The 23051-nt window shown below is 39.8% G+C and overlaps 1 protein-coding gene across 6 annotated transcripts in view; it reads left to right on the top strand.

Annotated features, from left to right (window-relative positions):
- CLIP2 (CAP-Gly domain containing linker protein 2) overlaps positions 1-23051 on the top strand; it is a 128708-nt gene that overhangs the window by 6000 nt on the left and 99657 nt on the right. For all 6 annotated transcript variants that reach the window (XM_075852882.1, XM_075852881.1, XM_075852885.1 and 3 more), the window contains exon 2: positions 22568-22791. In XM_075852882.1, coding sequence (XP_075708997.1) covers positions 22680-22791 — 112 coding nt within the window. In that variant the 5' untranslated portion in view covers positions 22568-22679. The remainder of the gene's footprint in view (positions 1-22567; positions 22792-23051) is intronic.

The raw sequence follows: 23051 nt of genomic DNA, 5'->3' as shown, positions 1-23051 counted from the left end.
GTAACGGAGATAATTGCCATGATTTGCACCAAATTTATTAAAGGGTTTATGCCTCTTAATAAATTTGGTGCATTTTGTATTGTCTAAGAATCAGAAAACCGGATCAAGGACACTGAACAATTCTTATCAGCTAAGGTTGTACAGATATGATTTTTAAAAGAAGTTTATGGCTTTCACTAGAGAAATGTGGCAACCAAATCGACTTAAAGCAGCGGTTGACAGGTTTTTAGGCTACCACCATATTAAGAAACGTAGGTGTTATATATACTGTGCAAACTACACCACTGGGGCTCAGATTGTGTATGAATTTCCGAGTCAGGTGGACTTATACTATCAGACAATTCTCTAACAGAAACCCACATTAATGTAGTTAGTATTTATGCTTTAAATGGGTTGATTCATCACAGACATTGGTGGCTTATCGCTAGAATATGGCATCAGTGTCTGAACCGCAGGGGCCTGACAACTATGACCCCTGATGATCGCTAGCATGAATTGGCAGTAGTTCTAGGAAAGGTCACAAGTATCGGACCCCTGACTATAGGACGTTAGTGGGATATCCTAGCTATAGACAACCCATTTAGTACATCACAAATTGATCATACATTATAATCAAACTTTTAAAGTTATGTACAAATTGAGTTGCCTATCACCACAAAAACAATGCTGTCTTTGATTTTGGTTTATAAGGCATATTCGTTAACCTGAAGTATATACAGGGTATCTACTGTATGTCATGCATTAGCACTTAGTTACGATTCTGCAGCAGTGTCTTAGGGAGAAACAAATATAATGGGGCGGGACAAGAGCCACTAAAAAAGACAAAAAATTCCATTAGACTATAAATGGGGAGCAATCATGCTTGGACTGTCTGTGTTCAGCCGACCCCCCCCCCCCCCGCCCCACCTCCCTGAGCATTTGTATGTTTCTCTGTCATGTTTTGAAGGTTTTTAAAAGGACCCGGATAGCAAGTAGCAATGCTACTTTGAAGAGGAGGCTGGCAAGGTGTGGTGAAGGTCACTGCTTTCCTTATATACGTAACTTTGTATCATTGGTCCGTTGAAGTAAACTTGTTATGTCAAATACATCTCTTTGTTACTGGCAGAACTGAGTCTAAGCAGATAGACAGGGTGCATTGATGTCTGTCCATGAGAGAATGTGCTTTCCTCTGAATGAGCTTTGATACAAAACTAGTGCAGTCCTGGAATGCCTCATTTGTATTCAGGGTGGATGTAGTCTGCACTACATAGTCACAGCTGCCACTTACACTTTATGTAGACTTCTCCTATTTGGTTTCTCTATCATCCCACAAATTCATTGACAATGGTATTGTCATTGTCATTTGTTAAAGAAAATTCAGTATCATTATTTAACTAAATTAAATCACCCGTTTTTGTTTTCTTTAGAATGGAATTGAAGAGTGGGTTTATATTTCTATATTTCTATGTAAAGACATATCTTGAGGACAACTCACCTACTATTTTTTAGCCTCTTTTCCTGTAAACTTCACTAAAATTTTCTTATAATAGCTTATATATTACCTTAGAGTTTGTATCCTGAGCCAAAGAAAATGACTATATCCTTTTATAATTTTCACAGGATTGCACCACATTTGTGACTCACGCTTACAATAATTGAGTTTGGGTTCTCTGGCTTCCTGTTAGTGCTACTACTACTTTAATTTCATACATGTGTCTCACTGTATACCCTTCTAGTAAGAGATGACAAGGCCCACTCAGCTCTAATCTGCCTCCCCCAAATTATAGTATATGGCACATGTAATGTATAATAGAACATGAGGGCAGAGATGACAAGAAGCAACGATAAGCTATTATTTCCTGTTGAAGAAAAGCCAAGGCATGTTTTCCTGGAATGCTTACCCTATTCTAAATTTAGTTTGCAAAAGAGATCAGTAACTGTAATGGTACAGTAGCTATTGAATGGTACAACGGCAAAAACTTGATTGAACTGCAACTTGTGGATACACTAATTGTATCTGGTATTCCACAATTTGTTAATTAAAGGGGTATTCCCAGAATCGACAATTAACACCTTTCCACAGGCAACTGGATAATTGTCTGATCGCAGGGGGGCCGCACCGCTGGTATAACCACCTATCGTGAGAACACTGCTCCTATGCCCCTTCATCTTCCTCACTCCTCAACCACAGTCAGGAGGACATTGAATGGTAAGTATAATGTTACTTTCTGCAGGGCCCTGTATCTAAGCCTACCATATGTTAGGCTTAGATAGAGGGCCCCAGCAGACAGTAATCCTATACAGTATGCATATTACTGTACAGGAGACGTTGCCAAAATGACACCCCCCTTCTCTGACATCACTTCCTGCTCTGCAGCTATTGGCTAACGCTGTACCTCACAAACTTCCGGCTCTGCTCGCCCCCTGTACACACTCTGCACAGAGCTCTCTGCTTCATATCAGGTTGTTTTTCCTGGTCCAAATTCAGGAGCATAGTGCTCTCAGTATTACCAGTATTAAGTAAAGAGTGCTCTAAGATGGCAGGCAGACTCGGAAATCTATAAAGTGGCTTCAGCCTGTAGCTGCAAAGCATGGGGTGAGTGATGTCAGAGAAGGGGGCGTCTTATTGGCAACTTCTCCTGTACCAACCAGTAGAATGCATACAGGACTTATTACCTTGCAAACTTGCACTTGAGGAACAAAAGGAAATAAATAATGAATGGCCCCAGTATGTCAAAAGACCATAGTAGCTCCATTTTACCAATGATGAAACATTTTAAAGTTTCCCTTTAATAAGGGTCTATTATATATTTTTCAGTCACCTGTTAGTTGCCCATAGATTGTAATGGAAATCAGTGTCCTTATACACAGCAGTAAATCTGAACAAGCAGAGCTGTAAGTATAGGGGAGAGACACTGCAGCAATCTGGGCCTCTGATATGAAAATGGATTATACACTAGCATTAGACAAAGCATCTAAAACTGCAACCACACATTATAGCTGTGTTCTTATTGGGAAAAGCTATGCCAGGAGAAAGGAGGGGATTGAATGTTCAAACCTCCTACACTGTGTGTTGCCATTTTTTGAGCGAACACACAGTGTAGTAGGCTTACATACAGTGTTAATCACACACGAAAACACGAACATACACAAACATAACTTACCTGCTCCTGCCACCGCTCCCTCCGGTCCGTCCGCTTCGTCTGCTCCCAGTGCTCGCTTCTGAACAGATGTCCGGAAGCCGCGACCGGAAGTAGTCATCTTACTGTCCGGCCACGGCTTCCGGTCCATAAGAAAATGGCGCCGGATGTCGCTCGGCCGAAGACCTTCCATTTGGACTGTGTGGGAGCGGCGCATGCGCCGTTCCCACACAGACGGCGTACACCATAGTGAATGCGAACGGCTCCCGTTCGCATTCTCTATGGGGATGTATGTGCCGCATTCCATCTCTGTATGTGTCGTTAATCGACACATACAGAGATGAAAAAAAAAAAGTAAAACACAAACACAAATAAATTAAAAAAAAATTAATAAAACAATAAAAGCAAATTGATATAAAAAATTTTTTTTTCGCGACACCCTTCCTTTAATGTGTTAAAAGTCAAGATAAAGACGGCTACATCTGTAAGCAAAACTTATGGGTTAGTGAGTTCAAGACCACAACTGAAAATCTACTTCATGCCATTATATTTTGTATCATATTACATTAAAATTGTAATTACCCGGCATTGATATTGTATGCCCTTCAAAATTTCTTAAAAAGTCTGTCTGTATGAATGACACTGCACCAAAACTATGAATGACGACACTGCAGCTTCCCTTTATGGGGCCCCATCTTCCTGTGTTGCTGTTTATGATTGAGCTGGACCAGGGAGGATAAAGTGACTTGGGTGTATCACAGACAACAGCGAGCTGCGAGCCCTTCATACATGGCCTGCTTGACATTCACCAAAAAAAAACCTAGAGATACCAACCAAAATTAAAGATTGGTACACAGAAATGGTGAGTTCTTCTAGTGTACTCCATATTACTTACATACTTACTTACCTTTAGGCTCGCTATACTGTATGGCTAGCTTAAAGGTAAAAGAGGTATGTAAGTAATATTCTGAACGAGCATGGGCCATACACATTACATAGCTGTCCACCAAGTGCTCGTTCAGCTAACAGCTATTTCCTTTGACCTCCCTATAAACATGCGCACCTGTCTTAGGAGAGGGGAATAGAGAATGGGGGTGACAGAGATGTTTTATTTCCTGCGGGAACAAAATCAGCACATGGAAATCAACATTAGCAATCCTCCTTTCCCCTGACATCTGCTGGGGACTGTCGAGCTGCCCCATACACATTAGATCATCAGCTGTTCGCTCTGAAATCGCCAGGTTCAGCGACCTTTGATCTAATGTGTATATAATGTGTAATATTGCTTCCCAGAGAACCCCTTTAAACTGCAATTAAATAATATAATGTTCTTATGGAAATCTTTCATGTGAACCGGAGGAGCATTACAATAATGATATGCGAACTTAATGGGAAAAAAAATATGAGCTTTCTCTTTACATAATATCCCTGTGTTAACAATATAACCACACAATATTTATCATCGTGTCCAAATGGAAAGTGGGAGGCATTTTTGGCCATTTTTTGGAGCATTTTCGCATGGACGTAAGAATTCAGACCTTTTTCTATACCAAATTTAGCTCTGGGGGCCTCCCATTTCTCTAGATCATCTTTGAAATGTTTCTACACCTTGATTGAAGTCCATCTGTGAAAAATTCAATTGATTGGACATGATTTGGAAAGACACACCCCGATCTATATAAAGTCTCACAGCTGACAATGCATATCAGAGCAAAAACCAAGCCATAAAGAGGAGGAAAGAACTGCCTGTAGAGCTCAGAGACAGGATTGTGTAGAGGCACAGATCTGGAGAAGGGTGCAAAAAAAAATTTTGATGCACTAAAAGTTCCCAGGAGCCCAGTGGCCTCCATAATTCTTAAATGGAAGAAGTTTGGAACAACCAGGACTCTTCCTAGAGCTGGCTTCCCCACCAAACTAAGTAATCAGGGGAGAAGGGCCTCTGGCTGAGCTCCATAGATCCTGTGTGCAGATAGGAGAAACTTCCAGAAGGTCAACCATCACTGCAGCACTCCACCAATCTGGGCTTTATGGCAGAGTGCCCACAAAGAAGCCTATCCTCAGTAAAAGACACATGAAAGCCCGCCTGGAGTTTGCAAAAAAGCACATAAAAGACTCTCAGACCGTGAGAAACAAGATTCTGCGGTCTGATGAAACCAAGATTGAACTTTTTGGCCTCAATTCTAAGCGTCATGTCTGGAGGAAACCAGGCACTGCTCATCACCTGCCCAATGACATCCCTACAGTAAAGCATGGTGGTGGCAGCACCATGCTGTGGGGGTGTTTTTCAGCGGCTGGGACAGGGAGATTGGTCAGGGTTGAGTGAAAGATGAATGGAGCAAAGTACAGAGATATTCTTATTGAAAACCTGATCCAGAGTGTTCGGCATCTCAGACTGGGCTGAAAGTTCACCTTCCAACAAGACAATGACCCTTAGCACACAGCCAAGTCAACACAGGAGCGGCATAAAGACAACTGTGAATGTCCTTGAATGACCCAGGCAGAGCCCTGACTTGAACGCAATCGAACATCTCTGGAGAGATCTGAAAATGGCTGTCCACTGACGGTCCCCATCCAACCAGGCAGAGCTTGAGAGGATCTGCAGAGAAGAATAGCAGCAAATACCCAAATTCATTTGTGCAAATCTTGTTTTTCCTTTTCAATAAATTGGCAAAGATTACTAACATTTTGTTCTTACTTTTTCATTATGGGCTATTAAGTGCAGAATAATGGGGAAAAACTTGTTTTTTTTATTTTAGCACAAGGCCTCAACATAATAGAATGTAAAAAAAATTGAAAGGGGCTGAAGGCTTTCCGAATGCATTGTATACTTGTTTTACAATTATGTCAGTGTTACTGTGTGGGCCATGCCATATGTCTGTAAGGAACTCACCTGTTCACATATATGCACCTGTCAATAGGCCTGGCCGTTGTTGTCACTGTGAGCTTTATCCACTCGGAAGTCAAGCCAGCTTCTGTTTCTGGCCCTGTCTGGTGCTAGTTGTAGTTTTAGGCCCTAGCTTTAATTTTCCAGTTTCTTTAAAGAGGCTCTGTCACCAGATTTTGCAACCCCTATCTGCTATTGCAGCAGATAGGCGCTGCAATGTAGATTACAGTAACGTTTTTATTTTTAAAAAATGAGCATTTTTGGCCAAGTTATGACCATTTTTGTAGTTATGCAAATGAGGCTTGCAAAAGTCCAAGTGGGTGTGTTTAAAAGTAAAAGTCCAAGTGGGTGTGTATTATGTGCGTACATCGGGGCGTTTTTAATACTTTTACTAGCTGGGCGCTCTGAAGAGAAGTAACATCCTCTTCTCTTCAGAACGCCCAGCTTCTGACAGTGCAGACCTGTGACGTCACTCACAGGTCCTGCATCGTGACGGCCACATCGGCACCAGAGCCTACAGTTGATTCTGCAGCAGCATCAGCGTTTGCAGGTAAGATCGACTTACCTGCAAACGCTGATGCTGCTGCAGAATCAACTGTAGCCTCTGGTGCCGATGTGGCCGTCACGATGCAGGACCTGTGAGTGACGTCACAGGTCTGCACTGTCAGAAGCTGGGCGTTCTGAAGAGAAGAGGATGTTACTTCTCTTCAGAGCGCCCAGCTAGTAAAAGTATTAAAAACGCCCCGATGTACGCACATAATATACACGCCCACTTGGACTTTTACTTTTAAACACACCCACTTGGACTTTTGCAAGCCTCATTTGCATAACTACAAAAATGGTCATAACTTGGCCAAAAATGCTTGTTTTTTAAAAATAAAAACGTTACTGTAATCTACATTGCAGCGCCTATCTGCTGCAATAGCAGATAGGGGTTGCAAAATCTGGTGACAGAGCCTCTTTAAATATGGACTATTTGACCTGACCTTAAAGAGGCTCTGTCACCAGATTTTGCAGCCCCTATCTGCTATTGCAGCAGATCGGCGCTGCAATGTAGATTACAGTAACGTTTTTATTTTTAAAAAACGAGCATTTTTGGCCAAGTTATGACCATTTTCGTATTTATGCAAATGAGGCTTGCAAAAGTACAACTGGGCGTGTTGAAAAGTAAAAGTACAACTGGGCGTGTATTATGTGCGTACATCGGGGCGTGTTTACTACTTTTACTAGCTGGGCGTTGTGTATAGAAGTGTCATCCACTTCTCTTCACAACGCCCAGCTTCTGGCAGTGCAGCACTGTGACGTCACTCACAGGTCCTGCATCGTGTCGGCACCAGAGGCTACACTTGATTCTGCAGCAGCATCAGCATTTGCAGGTAAGTAGCTACATCGACTTACCTGCAAACGCCGATGCTGCTGCAGAATCATCTGTAGCCTCTGGTGCCGACACGATGCAGGACCTGTGAGTGACGTCACAGTGCTGCACTGCCAGAAGCTGGGCGTTGTGAAGAGAAGTGGATGACACTTCTATACACAACGCCCAGCTAGTAAAAGTAGTAAACACGCCCCGATGTACGCACATAATACACGCCCAGTTGTACTTTTACTTTTCAACACGCCCAGTTGTACTTTTGCAAGCCTCATTTGCATAAATACGAAAATGGTCATAACTTGGCCAAAAATGCTCGTTTTTTAAAATTAAAAACGTTACTGTAATCTACATTGCAGCGCCTATCTGCTGCAATAGCAGATAGGGGTTGCAAAATCTGGTGACAGAGCCTCTTTAATTTTTCCTTACAATTCCCTTGCCTAGCCCTCTTCTTCTGCTTTTGTCGGACTGTTCCTCATCTTCTGTCCAGTAACTCGACTTGGTCCTGTCCATGATTCTGTATTGCGTTTTCTGATTGCTGCCGACCCTAGATTGTTTGACTAAGATTTTGTCCCTCTGATTTTGAATTTACCTTGGCCGTCATTGACAATTCGGCCTAAAGATTAGAGTTTTGTGTCATTGCCACTGGCAACCACATGCTCCAATGGCTATTACTTTGCCTTGGTTTCTACAAATGTATCCATAGGTTAACTCCCGGTAAACCATCCTACACCAAGGTTGGAGTACCTAGACCCAAATCACTGTTTGGGCTGTCCTGTAGGGTAAATTGTACAATCCAGTAGTTTCTCTGGGTGTCTCTAGGACCAAGCATTACAGTGACTACACTATAACCATACAGAGAATTCTGTAGTGCTTTACACTTAATAAAGGTTAGTAGCGTTGGTTGGAAGGGTGATTATCATAAAAATTATTGCATACTTAATTACTTGTTATCATGTGTACTTTTAAATAAATTAACTACTGGGTGTTACCGTTCCTCTTTTCAAAGGGGTGTGTCCCTATACCTTCTGACATTGTCAGCACTGATTGGACAGTGTCACTCTGTGTTGGGACACACCCCTAACTGGTAACACCCAGTTGTCAATTTATTCATATATTTCTAGAAGGAATAACAGAGAAATGACACAACACAGAGTTCTAAGAAAAGATGCTCCAGAACTATTATATCATGGACGATACAAGTATATACTTTAACAGACATGTCAGGAGAGCAGACAAGTTCTCTTTAAGTTACCATGTACATTATTTTTCCCATTACAATATGCTGACTTACTGGGATACCCATCATTGTATCAACGTTTTTGTCTCGTATCTTATTTGCGAGCTAAGAAACGTCAAGCTCCTCTTACTTTGTAAGCAGAAGAAGTCAGCAGACTAGGATTCCCATCCATGGAACTAAAAGTTAGAGACCTTTCAACTAAAAGCAACATTATCTTTGACTTTCTATGAACATTTGCTCAGAATTTCCTGAGAAGGATGAGAAGAGAAAACTTCATGTTACAGTGCATACGATGTAGAAATCTTTAACTTGATTCTGATAACTTGCTGCAACGTGATATCACACAACAAAAGCCATTGAAAAGTCATTGAAAAAGTCAAGATAAGAGATCTAGCCATTGCTTATTTAATGCATTAAAAGTCAAGGTAAAGACGGCCACATCTGTAGTTAGCAGGAGTTGATATTTGGTATGCTTGATGTGGTACACTGACCGCAGAGGGGGTAACAAAAAATGGCGATAGAGGCAGCACTCCTTGTGAACGATTCTTAATTTTTACCTTTGCAATGTTTTAGCTCATAGAGAGACTTTTACAATTGTGGTATTTCTTTTAAAATAGGCACTGATGAATAGGTGAGTAAGAATCAGTTATTCACGTAGCAGAGGATAATTATATGGAGCTTATTTATACTGTTTTGAACGTTGACAGAATATCCCTCATAGTTCTATTGGGAATTGTCATCAGCATATTGGACAATTTGTTTCTTTTTTCAGGGAAACACCCTAAGAATTGGCTGGAGTGGACATGATTTCAATGTATGATATATCCCATTTGTTCTATCACGACTGCAGTTCATAGTAAACAGGTTCTAATATCAGGTTCTAGTACTTTGTAATATTTGTTATAGATTTTTTCAGGGTATACTGGTTCATGTTAGTGAAATAATGTTGTTAAAACTTGGCTTATCTCTTGGTCTGTACATAAGACATAAAGATTATAAGAACACTAAAACACTAAAAATGCAAACAAAATAATAAAATAACCCAGCAATTCCTCCCCTAATCTCCTGCTTTTTGTTGATTCTGTTTGGTCTCATATTACAATTAATACTGAGAAATATATAAATACCTTTTTTTTGTGTGTCCCAGGAGATCAGCCATTCACCCCTCGTCACAAACCTGTGTCTGGCTAAAAGACAACTGGCTGCAGCAGGTTCCTCCCCCTCTCCCCGGTCTGCAATAGGACACAGATTGTTAAGCTCTGCCCCTTTGCTAAGTCCGCCCCTCAGCCTCCCACCAACAGAAAATTAACCCCTGTGTTCTCTGCAGAATCTCTACAAGACTGTTTGTTTCAGGAGTATGCAGAATATTCTGCAGAGTGACAAACAGTGTGGGAAAATATATCTCTTTTAAACTTTTATCACTAATTTCTAGGTTTAGTCTTTAAGGTGGTGTGCAATGCCAACATATGTTGCACACCTATCATATGCATTCCCGCCATGAATTCTTCCCCATATATCAGTTGTGCCCTGCCACAACTGACCCCTGATCACCAGCAGAAGACAACCCCAACTGAAGCGGTATGTGGAACAGATAACTTGCCACTAGAGCCTGTCATCACTTGAGCGTTAATTGACAAATAACTTTTTAGTCCTTATTGATTATATTGTCTACGTGTGCAATTGTATTAGAAGATTTTACAAAGCAATTAAACTGTAGAAATAGCACATAAAATCATATTCTCTAGAGGGCCCAAAGTATCTTTGTCCAACTCCATCATTACTCATCTTGACTATTACTTTTTATCCCATTTACCATTCTGGCTTAAAGAGGCTCTGTCACCAGATTTTGCAGCCCCTATCTGCTATTGCAGCAGATAGGCGCTGCAATGTAGATTACAGTAACGTTTTTATTTTTAAAAAACGAGCATTTTTGGCCAAGTTATGACCATTTTCGTATTTATGCAAATGAGGCTTGCAAAAGTACAACTGGGCGTGTTGAAAAGTAAAAGTACAACTGGGCGTGTATTATGTGCGTACATCGGGCCGTGTTTACTACTTTTACTAGCTGGGCTTTCTGATGAGAAGTATCATCCACTTCTCTTCAGAACGCCCAGCTTCTGGCAGTGCAGATCTGTGACGTCACTCACAGGTCCTGCATCGTGTCGGCCACATCGGCACCAGAGGCTACAGATGATTCTGCAGCAGCATCAGCATTTGCAGGTAAGTAGCTACATGGACTTACCTGCAAACGCCGATGCTGCTGCAGAATCATCTGTAGCCTCTGGTGCCGACACGATGCAGGACCTGTGAGTGACGTCACAGATCTGCACTGCACATACAGCAGACATAGAATGGTGACAGCACCCTGCGACACTAATGCCACCTAAACCACTAAATATAAATAAATATGCACTAAAGCTAAATCTACTTACAAATAGGGAGGTTCTTAGTGCACATTTTGATCAAAAAGTGTTAGCCCACCTGCCCCGTTCTGCAGCATGTATAATGAATTGACAAACTTTGCACCCACTAATATAACTCTTTGAAGACGTCTTAAAAAAAGTTTTGTCGTGCATGTGATAGATGCACTTTTAGAGGGAAACAAAGGGGCACGCCATACTACTAAACACTCCCCCGCTTCTCCTCCTATCCTTTAGATCACAAGGTTATTTTTAGAAATATATATTTATATATTTAGTGTATACATATATATGTATATATATATATATATATATATATATATATATATATATATATATATATATATATATAACAGGGATCTGCAGTAACTCTCTTTGGTAACCCATCATAATGTTATAGTTATAGATCAAATCAAATACGGAAAAACACAAGCGTGACGCAGGAGATTCTAGCAGTAGAGGTGGAGAGAGCAGACATTTGGCTTTGCAAGTGACAGTAGAGGTGGAGAGCAGGCATTTCTGCCAGATGACTATACTCAGCTAATCCATTTTGTGCCAATTTTTGTTTATCTGCCTATTTGTCAGATATAGAATGTGCGCCCTGTTTTCACAATGTAACCAAAGAAGCAGCTGTCTGTCCTTTCTCTTCATACATCCTACATGTCTAGAATCTCAACAAAACATACTGTATTTGTATGTCATAACCAGGGAGAGAACTGCACATTTTTTAATTCCATGATTACTAAATATGAAAGGCTTTTTCCCATCTTATAAAGTGATGGCATATCGCTAAGATATGCCATCACTGTATGATCGGTGGGTGTCCAATATCTTGGACCCCACTGATCCTTAGAATGAAGGGGTTGCTGCGTCCTCAAAGTTTTCCCTGTGCAGCGGCGCTCCCGGTTATTTGATTATGGAGGGAAAACTTAGAAGGGGATGCAGCTTTGTACCCCCTCTATTACTTTGCAGTCACTTTGCTCCTATACGTTTTATAATTATATGGCACATGCGATTTTTGCTTCTCACAATGTGAGATGCAGCAGAAGATTACATTCACAATTTATTTCAAAACCAAAAATAAAGGCCTATTTTTGTATGTTCTGGTCTACAAAGATTTGTACAACATCTTTTTAGAACTTATCACCGAATATAGATGTGAATATTATACTTTGCGTTGTCACAGCTCTATTCCGTAAGTTTCCAAACTTTGAATATAGTGAACTGGGACAGCTTCATACAAGCATACATGAAGTATATTAAAAATAATTTTAATTTCTTGTTGATGCCACGCCTATGTGGTAAGCTAAGTATCATCATGGGAGGAGGAACAACTTTTCAGGTTAGATTTTATTTAGAGTAAGCAATGAGAATTACAAAGCTTAAAGAGGCTCTGTCACCAGATTTTGCAACCCCTATCTGCTATTGCAGCAGATAGGCGCTGCAATGTAGATTACAGTAACGTTTTTATTTTAAAAAAACGAGCATTTTTGGCCAAGTTATGACCATTTTTGTAGTTATGCAAATGAGGCTTGCAAAAGTCCAAGTGGGTGTGTTTAAAAGTAAAAGTCCAAGTGGGCGTGTATTATGTGCGTACATCGGGGCGTTTTTAATACTTTCACTAGCTGGGCGCTCTGATGAGAAGTAACATCCTCTTCTCTTCAGAACGCCCAGCTTGTGACAGTGCAGATCTGTGACGTCACTCACAGGTCCTGCATCGTGACGGCCACATCGGCACCAGAGGCTACAGTTGATTCTGCAGCAGCATCAGCGTTTGCAGGTAAGTCGATCTTACCTGCAAACGCTGATGCTGCTGCAGAATCAACTGTAGCCTCTGCTGCCGATGTGGCCGTCACGATGCAGGACCTGTGAGTGACGTCACAGATCTGCACTGTCAGAAGCTGGGCGTTCTGAAGAGAAGAGGATGTTACTTCTCTTCACAGCGCCCAGCTAGTAAAAGTATTAAAAACGCCCCGATGTACGCACCTAATACACGCCCACTTGGACTTTTACTTTTAAACACACCCACTTGGACTTTTGCAAGCCTCATTTGCATAATTACAAAAATGGTCATAACTTGGCCAAAAATGCTCGTTTTTTAAAAATAAAAACGTTACTGTAATCTACATTGCAGCGCCTATCTGCTGCAATAGCAGATAGGGGTTGCAAAATCTGGTGACAGAGCCTCTTTAAAGGGTTATTCCCAAAATCATTAAATGTCACCTAGACACATTATAGGTGATAATTTTCTGATAGCCCCCCCCCCCACCGATTGTGAAAATGGGGTTTCCGAACCTCCATATCCTCCTCACTGCCTTACCACAATGAGGAGCACATTGAAAGGAACGGCAATCTAGCACGCACACTCATTCAAAGACTATGGGAATGCAGTACAGTGCTCAGCTGTTTCCGGTAGTCCCGTAGACATTAAATGTAACGGCAGGCGCATGCTCTACAGCCTCTCCATTCAAGCTCCTTTTCACTACAGGGGGTACAATGAGGAGAATCTGGGGGTTGGGGATCCCCGTTCTCATGATCGGTGAGGGGTTCAGCGGTGAGTCCCCCAGCGATGAGACAATTATGACCTATCCTGTGGAAAGGTGTTCATTGTCTATTCTGGGACAACCACTTTAAAGCAGATCAAAGTGAAGCTTTGGGCAAATTTTCATAATGAGTTAAATGGACCTACTGGAATCATTTAACCTACATACTCTGGTCCCTTGAATGTTAGTTTTCAAGGTGCACTCACTATACACTATAGGTCCTTAAAGAGGCTCTGTCACCAGATTTTGCAACCCCTATCTCCTATTGGATCGGCGCTGCAATGTAGATAAGAGTAACGTTTTGTTTTTTTATAAACGAGCATTTTTGGCCAAGTTATGACCATTTTTATATTTATGCAAATTAGGCTTTCTAAAGTACAACTGGGCGTGTTTAAAGTTATGTACAAGTGGGCGTGTATTGTGTATGTACATCTGGGCGTTTTTATTCTTTTACTAGCTGGGCGTTGTGACTAGGAGTGTATGATGCTGACGAATCAGCATCATCCACTTCTCTTCGTTAACACCCAGCTTCTGGCAGTGCACAGACACACAGCGTGTTCTCGAGAGATCACGCTGTGACGTCACTTCCCCAGGTCCTGCATCGTGTCGGACGAGCGAGGACACATCGGCACCAGAGGCTACAGTTGATTCTGCACCAGCATCAGCGTTTGCAGGTAAGTAGCTACATCGACTTACCTGCAAACGCTGATGCTGCTGCAGAATCAAATGTAGCCTCTGGTGCCGATGTGTCCTCGCTCGTCCGACACGATGCAGGACCTGGGGAAGTGACGTCACAGCGTGATCTCTTGAGAACACGCTGTGTGCCTGTGCACTGCCAGAAGCTGGGTGGTAACGAAGAGAAGTGGATGATGCTGATTCGTCAGCATCATACACTCCTAGTCACAACGCCCAGCTAGTAAAAGAAGTAAAAATGCCCAGATGTACATACACTATACACGCCCACTTGTACATAACTTTAAACACGCCCAGTTGTACTTTAGAAAGCCTCATTTGCATAAATATAAAAATGGTCATAACTTGGCCAAAAATGCTCGTTTATAAAAAAACAAAACGTTACTCTTATCTACATTGCAGCGCCGATCTGCTGCAATAGGAGTTAGGGGTTGCAAAATCTGGTGACAGAGCCTCTTTAACAGCACAAGAAATAAAAGAATGGCTGCATGTTACTGGGCTGTGCAGGAGAAGTTGCCAAAAATGTGTCGTCTGCAGCTTCTATGTATGACAGAACATAGCTTTCTGAGCCTAATCTGTCAATGAGCTGCTTTGACTGCTCGGCTGACAGCGGGTCCTGTGTGCTCCTGAGCGATTTATGAAGCTCAGTTCTGATCAAGTCAAAGTGGATCCAAATGTTTAGAAATGAGCTTAGATAATGAGCAAACTGTCAGCTGAGACGACAGTGCAGCTCACTGACGGATTTGGTTCAGAACGGCTTTTTGCAGCTTTTATGTATTGTAAAACATAGAAGCTACAGAACTGAAATTTTTATTAATAAACATTAATTAAAAACTTATTTTTACCACTAAATAAATTCTTTCCAATATTAATTTTAAAAAAAGCTCCAAAGGTGTCCATAGTCTTTAAGGTAACCTCTAGTCTATGTAGCTGTATGATGGTTTTTTTTTTGTTTTTTAGGTTTAGGAAAACTTTCTTAGGCCCTATTCACACGACCGAAGATTTTGTCTGTAATTACGGTCCGTAATTACGGTCCGTAATTATGGACCAGAATTATGGACCCATTCATTCCTTTGGTCGACGGACACCATCCCGTATATTTACGGGAAGGTGTCCGGGCCGTAGAAAGCTTCCGTAAAAAATAGGACATATCCTATTTTTTTTTTACGGCGCGTGCTCACATACTTTATAATGGGAGCACGGCCCGCAACTGTCCGCGGTCGGCCGTGCCCATAATCATAGACCGTGATTACGGGCACGGTCATGTGCATTTTACGCACAAATTTTACGCAGCGTGTGGATGCCATTTGTTAAATCACACCCACTTTGCTGCTACTGTATTCTGCTGCGTATTTTCCGACTGCATTTCTGGACAGAAAATATACAACAATTCCGTTACGTATGCACAAGCCCTAGGGCTACTTTAATCATCTAGGAAACCCTAGTGATAACAGTATGCCATTAAAAGTGAATACATAGAATACATGAAACAGGAAAAACATGTCATAAAGGCTGTTAGTAATTTTATCATAATCACAATGCTACTATAAAGGATCATAAAGCTTTATACTTAATGATAGTATATATTCCAATAAAACTCACAAAGTACTTCTCTTGTATATTTCTTGGATATGAATAAACCCCACTTTTTGAAAAATTGTTCAGCCCTTTAGTTTTTGTGTTTTTTTGCTTCTATTTTGTCCATCTCCAGGAACCTTCTCAATGGTGTTAGAATGTCATCCATTTGTGGGAGGGAAGGTTGTAGGCACTTCTGTAATAGACACCATTTTAAAAGTACTGCTACTATAATTAATGAATATGAACCTGAAGACAGCGTTGCATAGAATAGCAAGGTTCCATTGGCAGCGAGACGCTAAAAATTCCTATGATAAAAGTCAATATGGCTTTCCAGAATGACTTCACTTGATCACATGTGCACATGCAATGAAGTGGGTCAGCTTTAAGGAGGCTACACTTGGGACAAGCAAACAAGCGATCTATAGAATTTGGATGTGGGGGATATTAAAAGCATATCTCTCTCTCTCTAAAAAGGACATGGCTGAACTAGAGCGGGTGCAAAGACGGATGAGGGGCGATCTAATTACAGTGTACAAACATATAAATGGACAATACAGACATCTTTCTAATGATCTTTTTACCTAGGCCTGTAACAAGGACTAGGGGGCATCATCTACGTAGAGAAAAAAAGGTTTCCCCATAATCATAGACGGAGATTCCTTAATGTGAGAGCGGTGAGATTATGGAACTTTCTGCCACAGGATGTTGTGGTGGTTGATTCTTTGAACAAGTTTAAGAAGGGCCTTGATGCCTTTCTTGAAAATATAATATTACTGGGTATGAGAACTAGATTCTGGAGATGGGACGTTGATCCAGGGATTTATGCAGGGACATATTTGCAGTCAGGGAGGAATTTTTCTCCTAATTTGGAAATTGGCATCCCCCTTATTGGGGTTTTTGCCTTCCTCTGTATGAAAACATTAGGATTATAGGTTTGACTTGATCAACCTGTGTCTTTTTTCAACTTTCTCAACTATGTAACTACATGTATAAGACTATCAAACTAATTTGTGAGAATATATGTCTCAGGTTTTTTTTAAACAGATAGCCCGAACTAGAGAATATTGTAAATGACTGCCCCATTGGAGTTGGAATTGGGCCAAAGAGCTCTGTGAGGTTGAGCCATCTATGGTCCTCACTATGCCATAAATATTTTAAACAGTAAATGTAATTTCGCCTTCAATTCTGGAACAATTTATTGGTGGTACACTGCGTAAAACAAGTGTTATTTCATAATGGTAAATACTTCAAAATTTGTAAATATAATTTAAACTTACGATGGAGCTCATTCTATCATTTCACTGTTAAACATATTGTGCATTTACAATGTATAATTAATGTTAATATCACTTAAAAATATTTGCAGCAGCATTATTACATTGAGTGTAATTTACCTATATAAATCATTAATGCATCACATTAAATTGTTACATATTAAATTTTGCAAAAATGATTAGTGTTTTTGCCTATTGGCCATAAAACAGCTCTTGGAAGCGAACGTTAAGAGCATTTACTTGAATCCCATCTTACAGTTTTGGAGTTATAAATCATCTCTATAGCTTTTCGGAGTTCCGCTGTTTACTTTATAGTCTAGATAATATTAAAGGTAGGATAACAGTGTTATGCTCTGTTCACATCTGCGTTGGGGTCCCGTTCTGACGTTCTGTCAGAGCTATCCGTCAGAACGGGACCCTGAACAGACACAAATTGACACAAACTAAAACCTCTGGTTTCCATTTCAATGGTGACGGATCCGGTGTCCATGGTTCAAATAGTTGACTACGCTATTTACGTTTATGTAGACTTTTTATACTGTTTGGATTATTAACATATAATGTCTGTGTGTCGAGGGGGAATGTCTAATGTCAGTCTAAGACTTTAGGGTCACATTTGTGTCTCCTTTTAGCAAGAATTTTAACGCTAAGGCTACATTCACACTACCATTAGTATATGTTTACTTCTCTTCCGTCAGAGGAAAAGAGGATTGAAGGATTAAACGGAAAGCAACGGTTCGGTTAGAATTACCATTGCTTTCTGTTTGTCTCCGTTCGCTAGGTTTCCGTTTTGTTTTTTTCATGGAAACAAATGTTCTGCAGACTGCACTTTTGCTTCCGTCAAAAAAATAGGAAACCTGGCGAACGGAGACAAACGGAAAGCAAATGAAACAAAAGAATTACCATTGACGTCAATGGTAATTCTAATGGAACCCTTGCTTTCCGTTTAATCTTTCGATCCTCCCTTCCTCTGACGGAAGAAAGGTAAACGTATACTAACGGTAGTGTGAACTTAGCCTTAGGTTTACCTTTGGTGAATTTGTGTGTATTAGGGATATCACAATTTCCTAATATAAGCATATTTTTGGAATTGCTCCCTTTATGAGCAAACAAAATGGATAACAGCCCATGCCTCCTAAAATACTGCATCGGGGACTGGGGGAATATAAATGTAGTCCTGTTCTATTATTGAATCACTCCTATTTATAAAGGGAGTGATTCTGATAATAAGTTAGGAGCTGTTTTTCAATCATAGGTTCACCTCTGACCCATCAAAAGTGAATCTACACCTATAGACTTGAAGTACACCTATTTAGCGACTTCCTCTGGCCATAGTACTTTATTACGTTGTATTAAAAAGTATTATTTTTTGATAATCTCAACTCCATATAAATATCACAAAACCCCTGAATGTACTGGAGAAGAATAATGGCTGAGATGGGTCACCTTGATGAAATGTCACATACAGTCAGAGACATGACTAGCTCGAAGCTTTGCAGCAGTAGTCTTTATCACTAATAAATCAAACATGACATTCCCTTCTACAGAGCCCATATTTGCTTCACTTTCCTTATCTACCAAGTCAAAGCAGATGTGATAAATTAGTTTGATAACGTTATTAAAATCTGTTAATCTTCTACAGAATCGTTGGCAAAAAAAAAAAGTTTATATGATATAATGGCCTAAAAAATAATTTGAAATTGTATTATGACATTTATTGTATTTTTTTCATTGCGCTAGTTAACCCGTATGTACTTATAAAGCTATACAGCACCCAGAGAGATGTTAGAGCTATTTCAATTATAATATTAAGTAGATGTATACTGAAAAGGGGAAATTCATAACCACTCATGTGATGCCCTCTTCTGGTGGTATGGCCCATGAAAGCTGAGCTCCTTTGTAAATAATAATGTCTCTTTTTTTGTAACCAAACCTTGTAATGATAAAACAACCATGTTATCTTTATGTTCTCTCTTTTTTTCTTTGACTGTTCTAATTCTAATTTTCTGAGAGACTAAATTTTGGGTTTTCATTAACTGTTAGCCATAATCTTCAACATTACAAGAATAAAAATGCTGGAAATAGATCACTGCGTGTAATGAATCTATATAATATGGGAGTTTCACTTTTTGAATTGAATTACTGAAATAAATTAACTTTTTGATGATATGCTAATTCATCGAGAAGGGCCTGTATACGCCATATGTTCAGTTTAGGTATACAGGACACCAAATTGAGTTCCACTCTTCATCCCTATTAAGCTAATGTAATTGCTGCAGTCATATAATGGCATTTTATGAACATTATTATTCCTGAATAAAAAAAATTATAATAATGACTTTTATTTCTATGCTGCCAACACAGTCTGCAGAGTTGGAAAATACTGCAAGACAAAATCATCTACAAATTGTGAAACCATAGGAGAAAGAACCCTGCCTATTAGAGCCCACAATCTAAACCTCTGGCTGTCCAACTGTTGTTAAACTATAACTCCCAGCAAAGAGAGAGTTGAAGCTGGGAGGAAAGGCACAGGTCGGAGACCATTGATCTAAAAGAATTATGTTGTCAATATGTTGCATCTGATAGATAGTATCTTTGAAGGCAATGTAAACCTTTTAAGGAATTTTTTTTTATAAATCAATGTTTTATTTTATTTGAAGTTTTGAATTGGATTTTATAAAAAATAAATTTTTACATTTTGACATACAGCTTCTATGTATCCTTGATACATACAAGCTGTATCTTGCGGTCACATCTGAATCCGTTTGGTTCATGAACTTAGATGTGATCGATAATAGCTGGATCCTGCGTGTCTCTGACCAGCGCTTACCCAAAGCCATCATTCCCTGAAATGACGCAATCACAAGGTACAGCTTCTTTGTATCCAGGATACAGAGGAGCTGTTTGTCCAAAAGTTAACATTTTTTTTAATAAAAAACAATTCAAAACTTATTCCAAATAAAATAAAACATTGATTTATAAAAAATAATAATAATAAAAAAAATGCCTTCAAAGGTTTACAAAGCCTTTAATGTAGTTTTAGCATATTAGTAATGCTGCCTTTTTGCAATTGTTTTGGGAAGGTACGTGGCGGTATGATAGTGATATGTTTGTGAAGGGGTGTACTAAAAATAGTGTGTTATATGTATATTTGTGTGTTTTTTTTAGCAGCTACTAGCCGGATAGACTTGCCAATTTTCTTTTTTTAGAAGTTATATTATTTAGTTCCTGCCAACTTCATTCCCATGCTGTCTGCCTGCACTAAGTCTTTCATTATGTGACTGTCAACTGTCTGCCACATGCCATACAGAATTTGGAACTGATTATGTTTGATGGATCTTCCTATAAAATGTCGTTTGCTTTTTTTTACAGACATGAACTAACACGCATGCTGTGTTGCCAAGTTATTGGCTTTTTTGAATAGCTCATTTAGAGCTGTACTTTCTAATAATACATATTATTGTATTATTTTAGTGGAAGCCCAAAAAGTAATCAAATAGATATATTTCATATTGGAGTATTTTTAACATTAGTTCCTGTGGATAGGTAATAAATGAGGATTATGAGAAGACCCCTTAAAAGTCAAGTGGGCGATCTCACTGAATCATTGACAGCCATGTCAACATGAGTTTGCATACAGAGATAGCTGTCAATTACTGAGTAGTACAACCCACTGGACTTCTAAGCCCAAAGTGAGCCGGGATTTAACGGAATACAATACAAGTTATACAATCTTTTCCCACATAACAAGATATATCAAGCTGCTCGGCTCCTCCTGTTCTATAAATGCTGCCTGCAGATCAGCATGTTCAATGGGACAGGTTCCCTTTAATTTTTTCTGCTGGAATTCTTCAGAGTGTGCTCAAATCCACAAAGATATTATCTGCCGATTGTGAATGGGGTTTTAGAGAAATTCTATTAACTGGTAATTGTACTGTACATTTTGTAGTGAATTTTTTTTCCAAAAAAATCTCCAAAAATATCTGTGGGAATACATGCATAGAGGACTGAAACCATTGTGTACTAGCAATACTAACACGCCAGTGTTTCCGTAAAATCTTGACTGTATAAATGCAAGCTACAGAGCTGACTCAGCAGAGACCATTGTTGCATTTTTACCACTGTCAATATGTGGAGATTGTTGCAGAACAGGAGCAAACATTTCATAGTTTCAGGTTTCTTTCACGCTTATTACAATATACATAGACATCTGCTGTAACACTTACCATAAAACAATCCAGTAAAATGCTAATGCTTTTCACACATGTGCAGCTGTGGCTACTGGTGCTACCAGCTTAAACCTCTGCAAGTTGGCTTTATATCGAAACAAAATAACAGACCCTTGAGTCAGCTTCCCATGACAATGATTGCTTTTTTTTATTTAGTAGTATTAGTACATTTACATATTTTTACTATTAGTTATAGGCTCAGTCGACCCTAATTACGGGAAAATAGAAACTTTTGAATGAGTGAAACATTAAAGGGAATCTCCTGTTCAGAACCATCTTAAATTAAAGAGGACCTGTCAACTCTCCTGACATTTCTATATTAGTAAATACTTGTATTCCCCATGGGATAACCGTTCTGGGACATATTTTCTTAGAAAACTGCATTGTGCCATTTCTCTACTATAAATATATGAATATATTGACAACTGGGTGTTACAGTGCCATTCCCCTTGTCAAAGGGACTTATCCCTACACAGTCTCATTCTGTCAACACTAATTGGACATAGTCAGTCTGTGGGACCCCCCCCCCTTTTTCAATTGGTTACACCCAGTTGGCAATTTATTCATACATTTCTAGGAGGAATAACAGTGGATCGACACAAAGTAAAGTTCTACGAAAAGATGCTTTCGAATTGTTATTTCATGGGGAGTCTCATAGACTTACATAGAGAAACTGGCTTCCGGTCCACACATAAGACGCTGTGTGAATCGGAAAGTCAGTTTACAGGTCACGTGACTGAACTGGGGAGCCGAACAGAGCCCATGGATTGAAAGATAGACACTCAGTGAGAAAAATAAATATAATTTACATGCATAAGATGCCCATTACAAACGGGCATAGCAATAAAAATTTTCATGGGAGTTCTTCTTTAAATGCATTAAATCTTAAAGGGCTCTTGTCATGGCAGAGGTGCACTTTAAATAGTGAGATCTACATGATTTTCCTAAAAAGTTAAACTAGAGGACACGTCATCCAGTAGAATTGGACAGCAGGGGGATACAGCAGCGACTTTTCTCAAATAATTTGTCTCAGTGAAGAAAAAGATTTACTTCCATCCTAAGAGCCAAAATGTAACCCCTTAACATTGACGTTAATGGGTTGTTGTTTGGCTTTTAGGACGGAAGCAAAGTGCAACCATATAGCTATTCCATGATCTTTCATCTTTATTTGAATTCAGAATGCACAGCAATGTAAAAATTATCACTTCTATCTTTTAGGTAACTAAACATGGAAAGCAGTGTCCATTACACAGCAGCCTAACAATTCCACGTGAAAAGATTCTGACGGAAGAAGACAAGCTACGGAGAGGTTGAAACTACTGCTGCAATAATGCTGAAACCAAGCGGACTAAAAATCCCAGGGAGGGGAGCAAAACACTCCAGCCCAGTCGGAAGGTCTTCAGCTGGATCTGGTGTTACTGGCAGCACCAGTTCTAAAGAAGGTACTTGTTAGTCTACATGTGGATGAATTGCGTGAGATTTTCCATGATTTTCTACAGTGCTGAGTTACAGGTTACACCCAGATGTTCTTGGATGGTCATAGAAAAATTAGGTTAGGGCTACACAGTGACACAGAACTGCTGTCTTTAGGAATACATAGAATAGCAGGTGTTGCTCTCAGTTTAATGGGATTCTTCAGTGATCTTTGGGAAAGGTTTTCCTGATCTAACATGTCAAGATATGATCCCGTCCTTGACTCTAA

The sequence above is a fragment of the Rhinoderma darwinii genome, chromosome 2, assembly GCF_050947455.1.
Source record: "Rhinoderma darwinii isolate aRhiDar2 chromosome 2, aRhiDar2.hap1, whole genome shotgun sequence".
Classification (NCBI taxonomy): Eukaryota; Metazoa; Chordata; class Amphibia; order Anura; family Rhinodermatidae; genus Rhinoderma; species Rhinoderma darwinii.
This window is presented reverse-complemented; position numbering and strand designations above follow the sequence as displayed.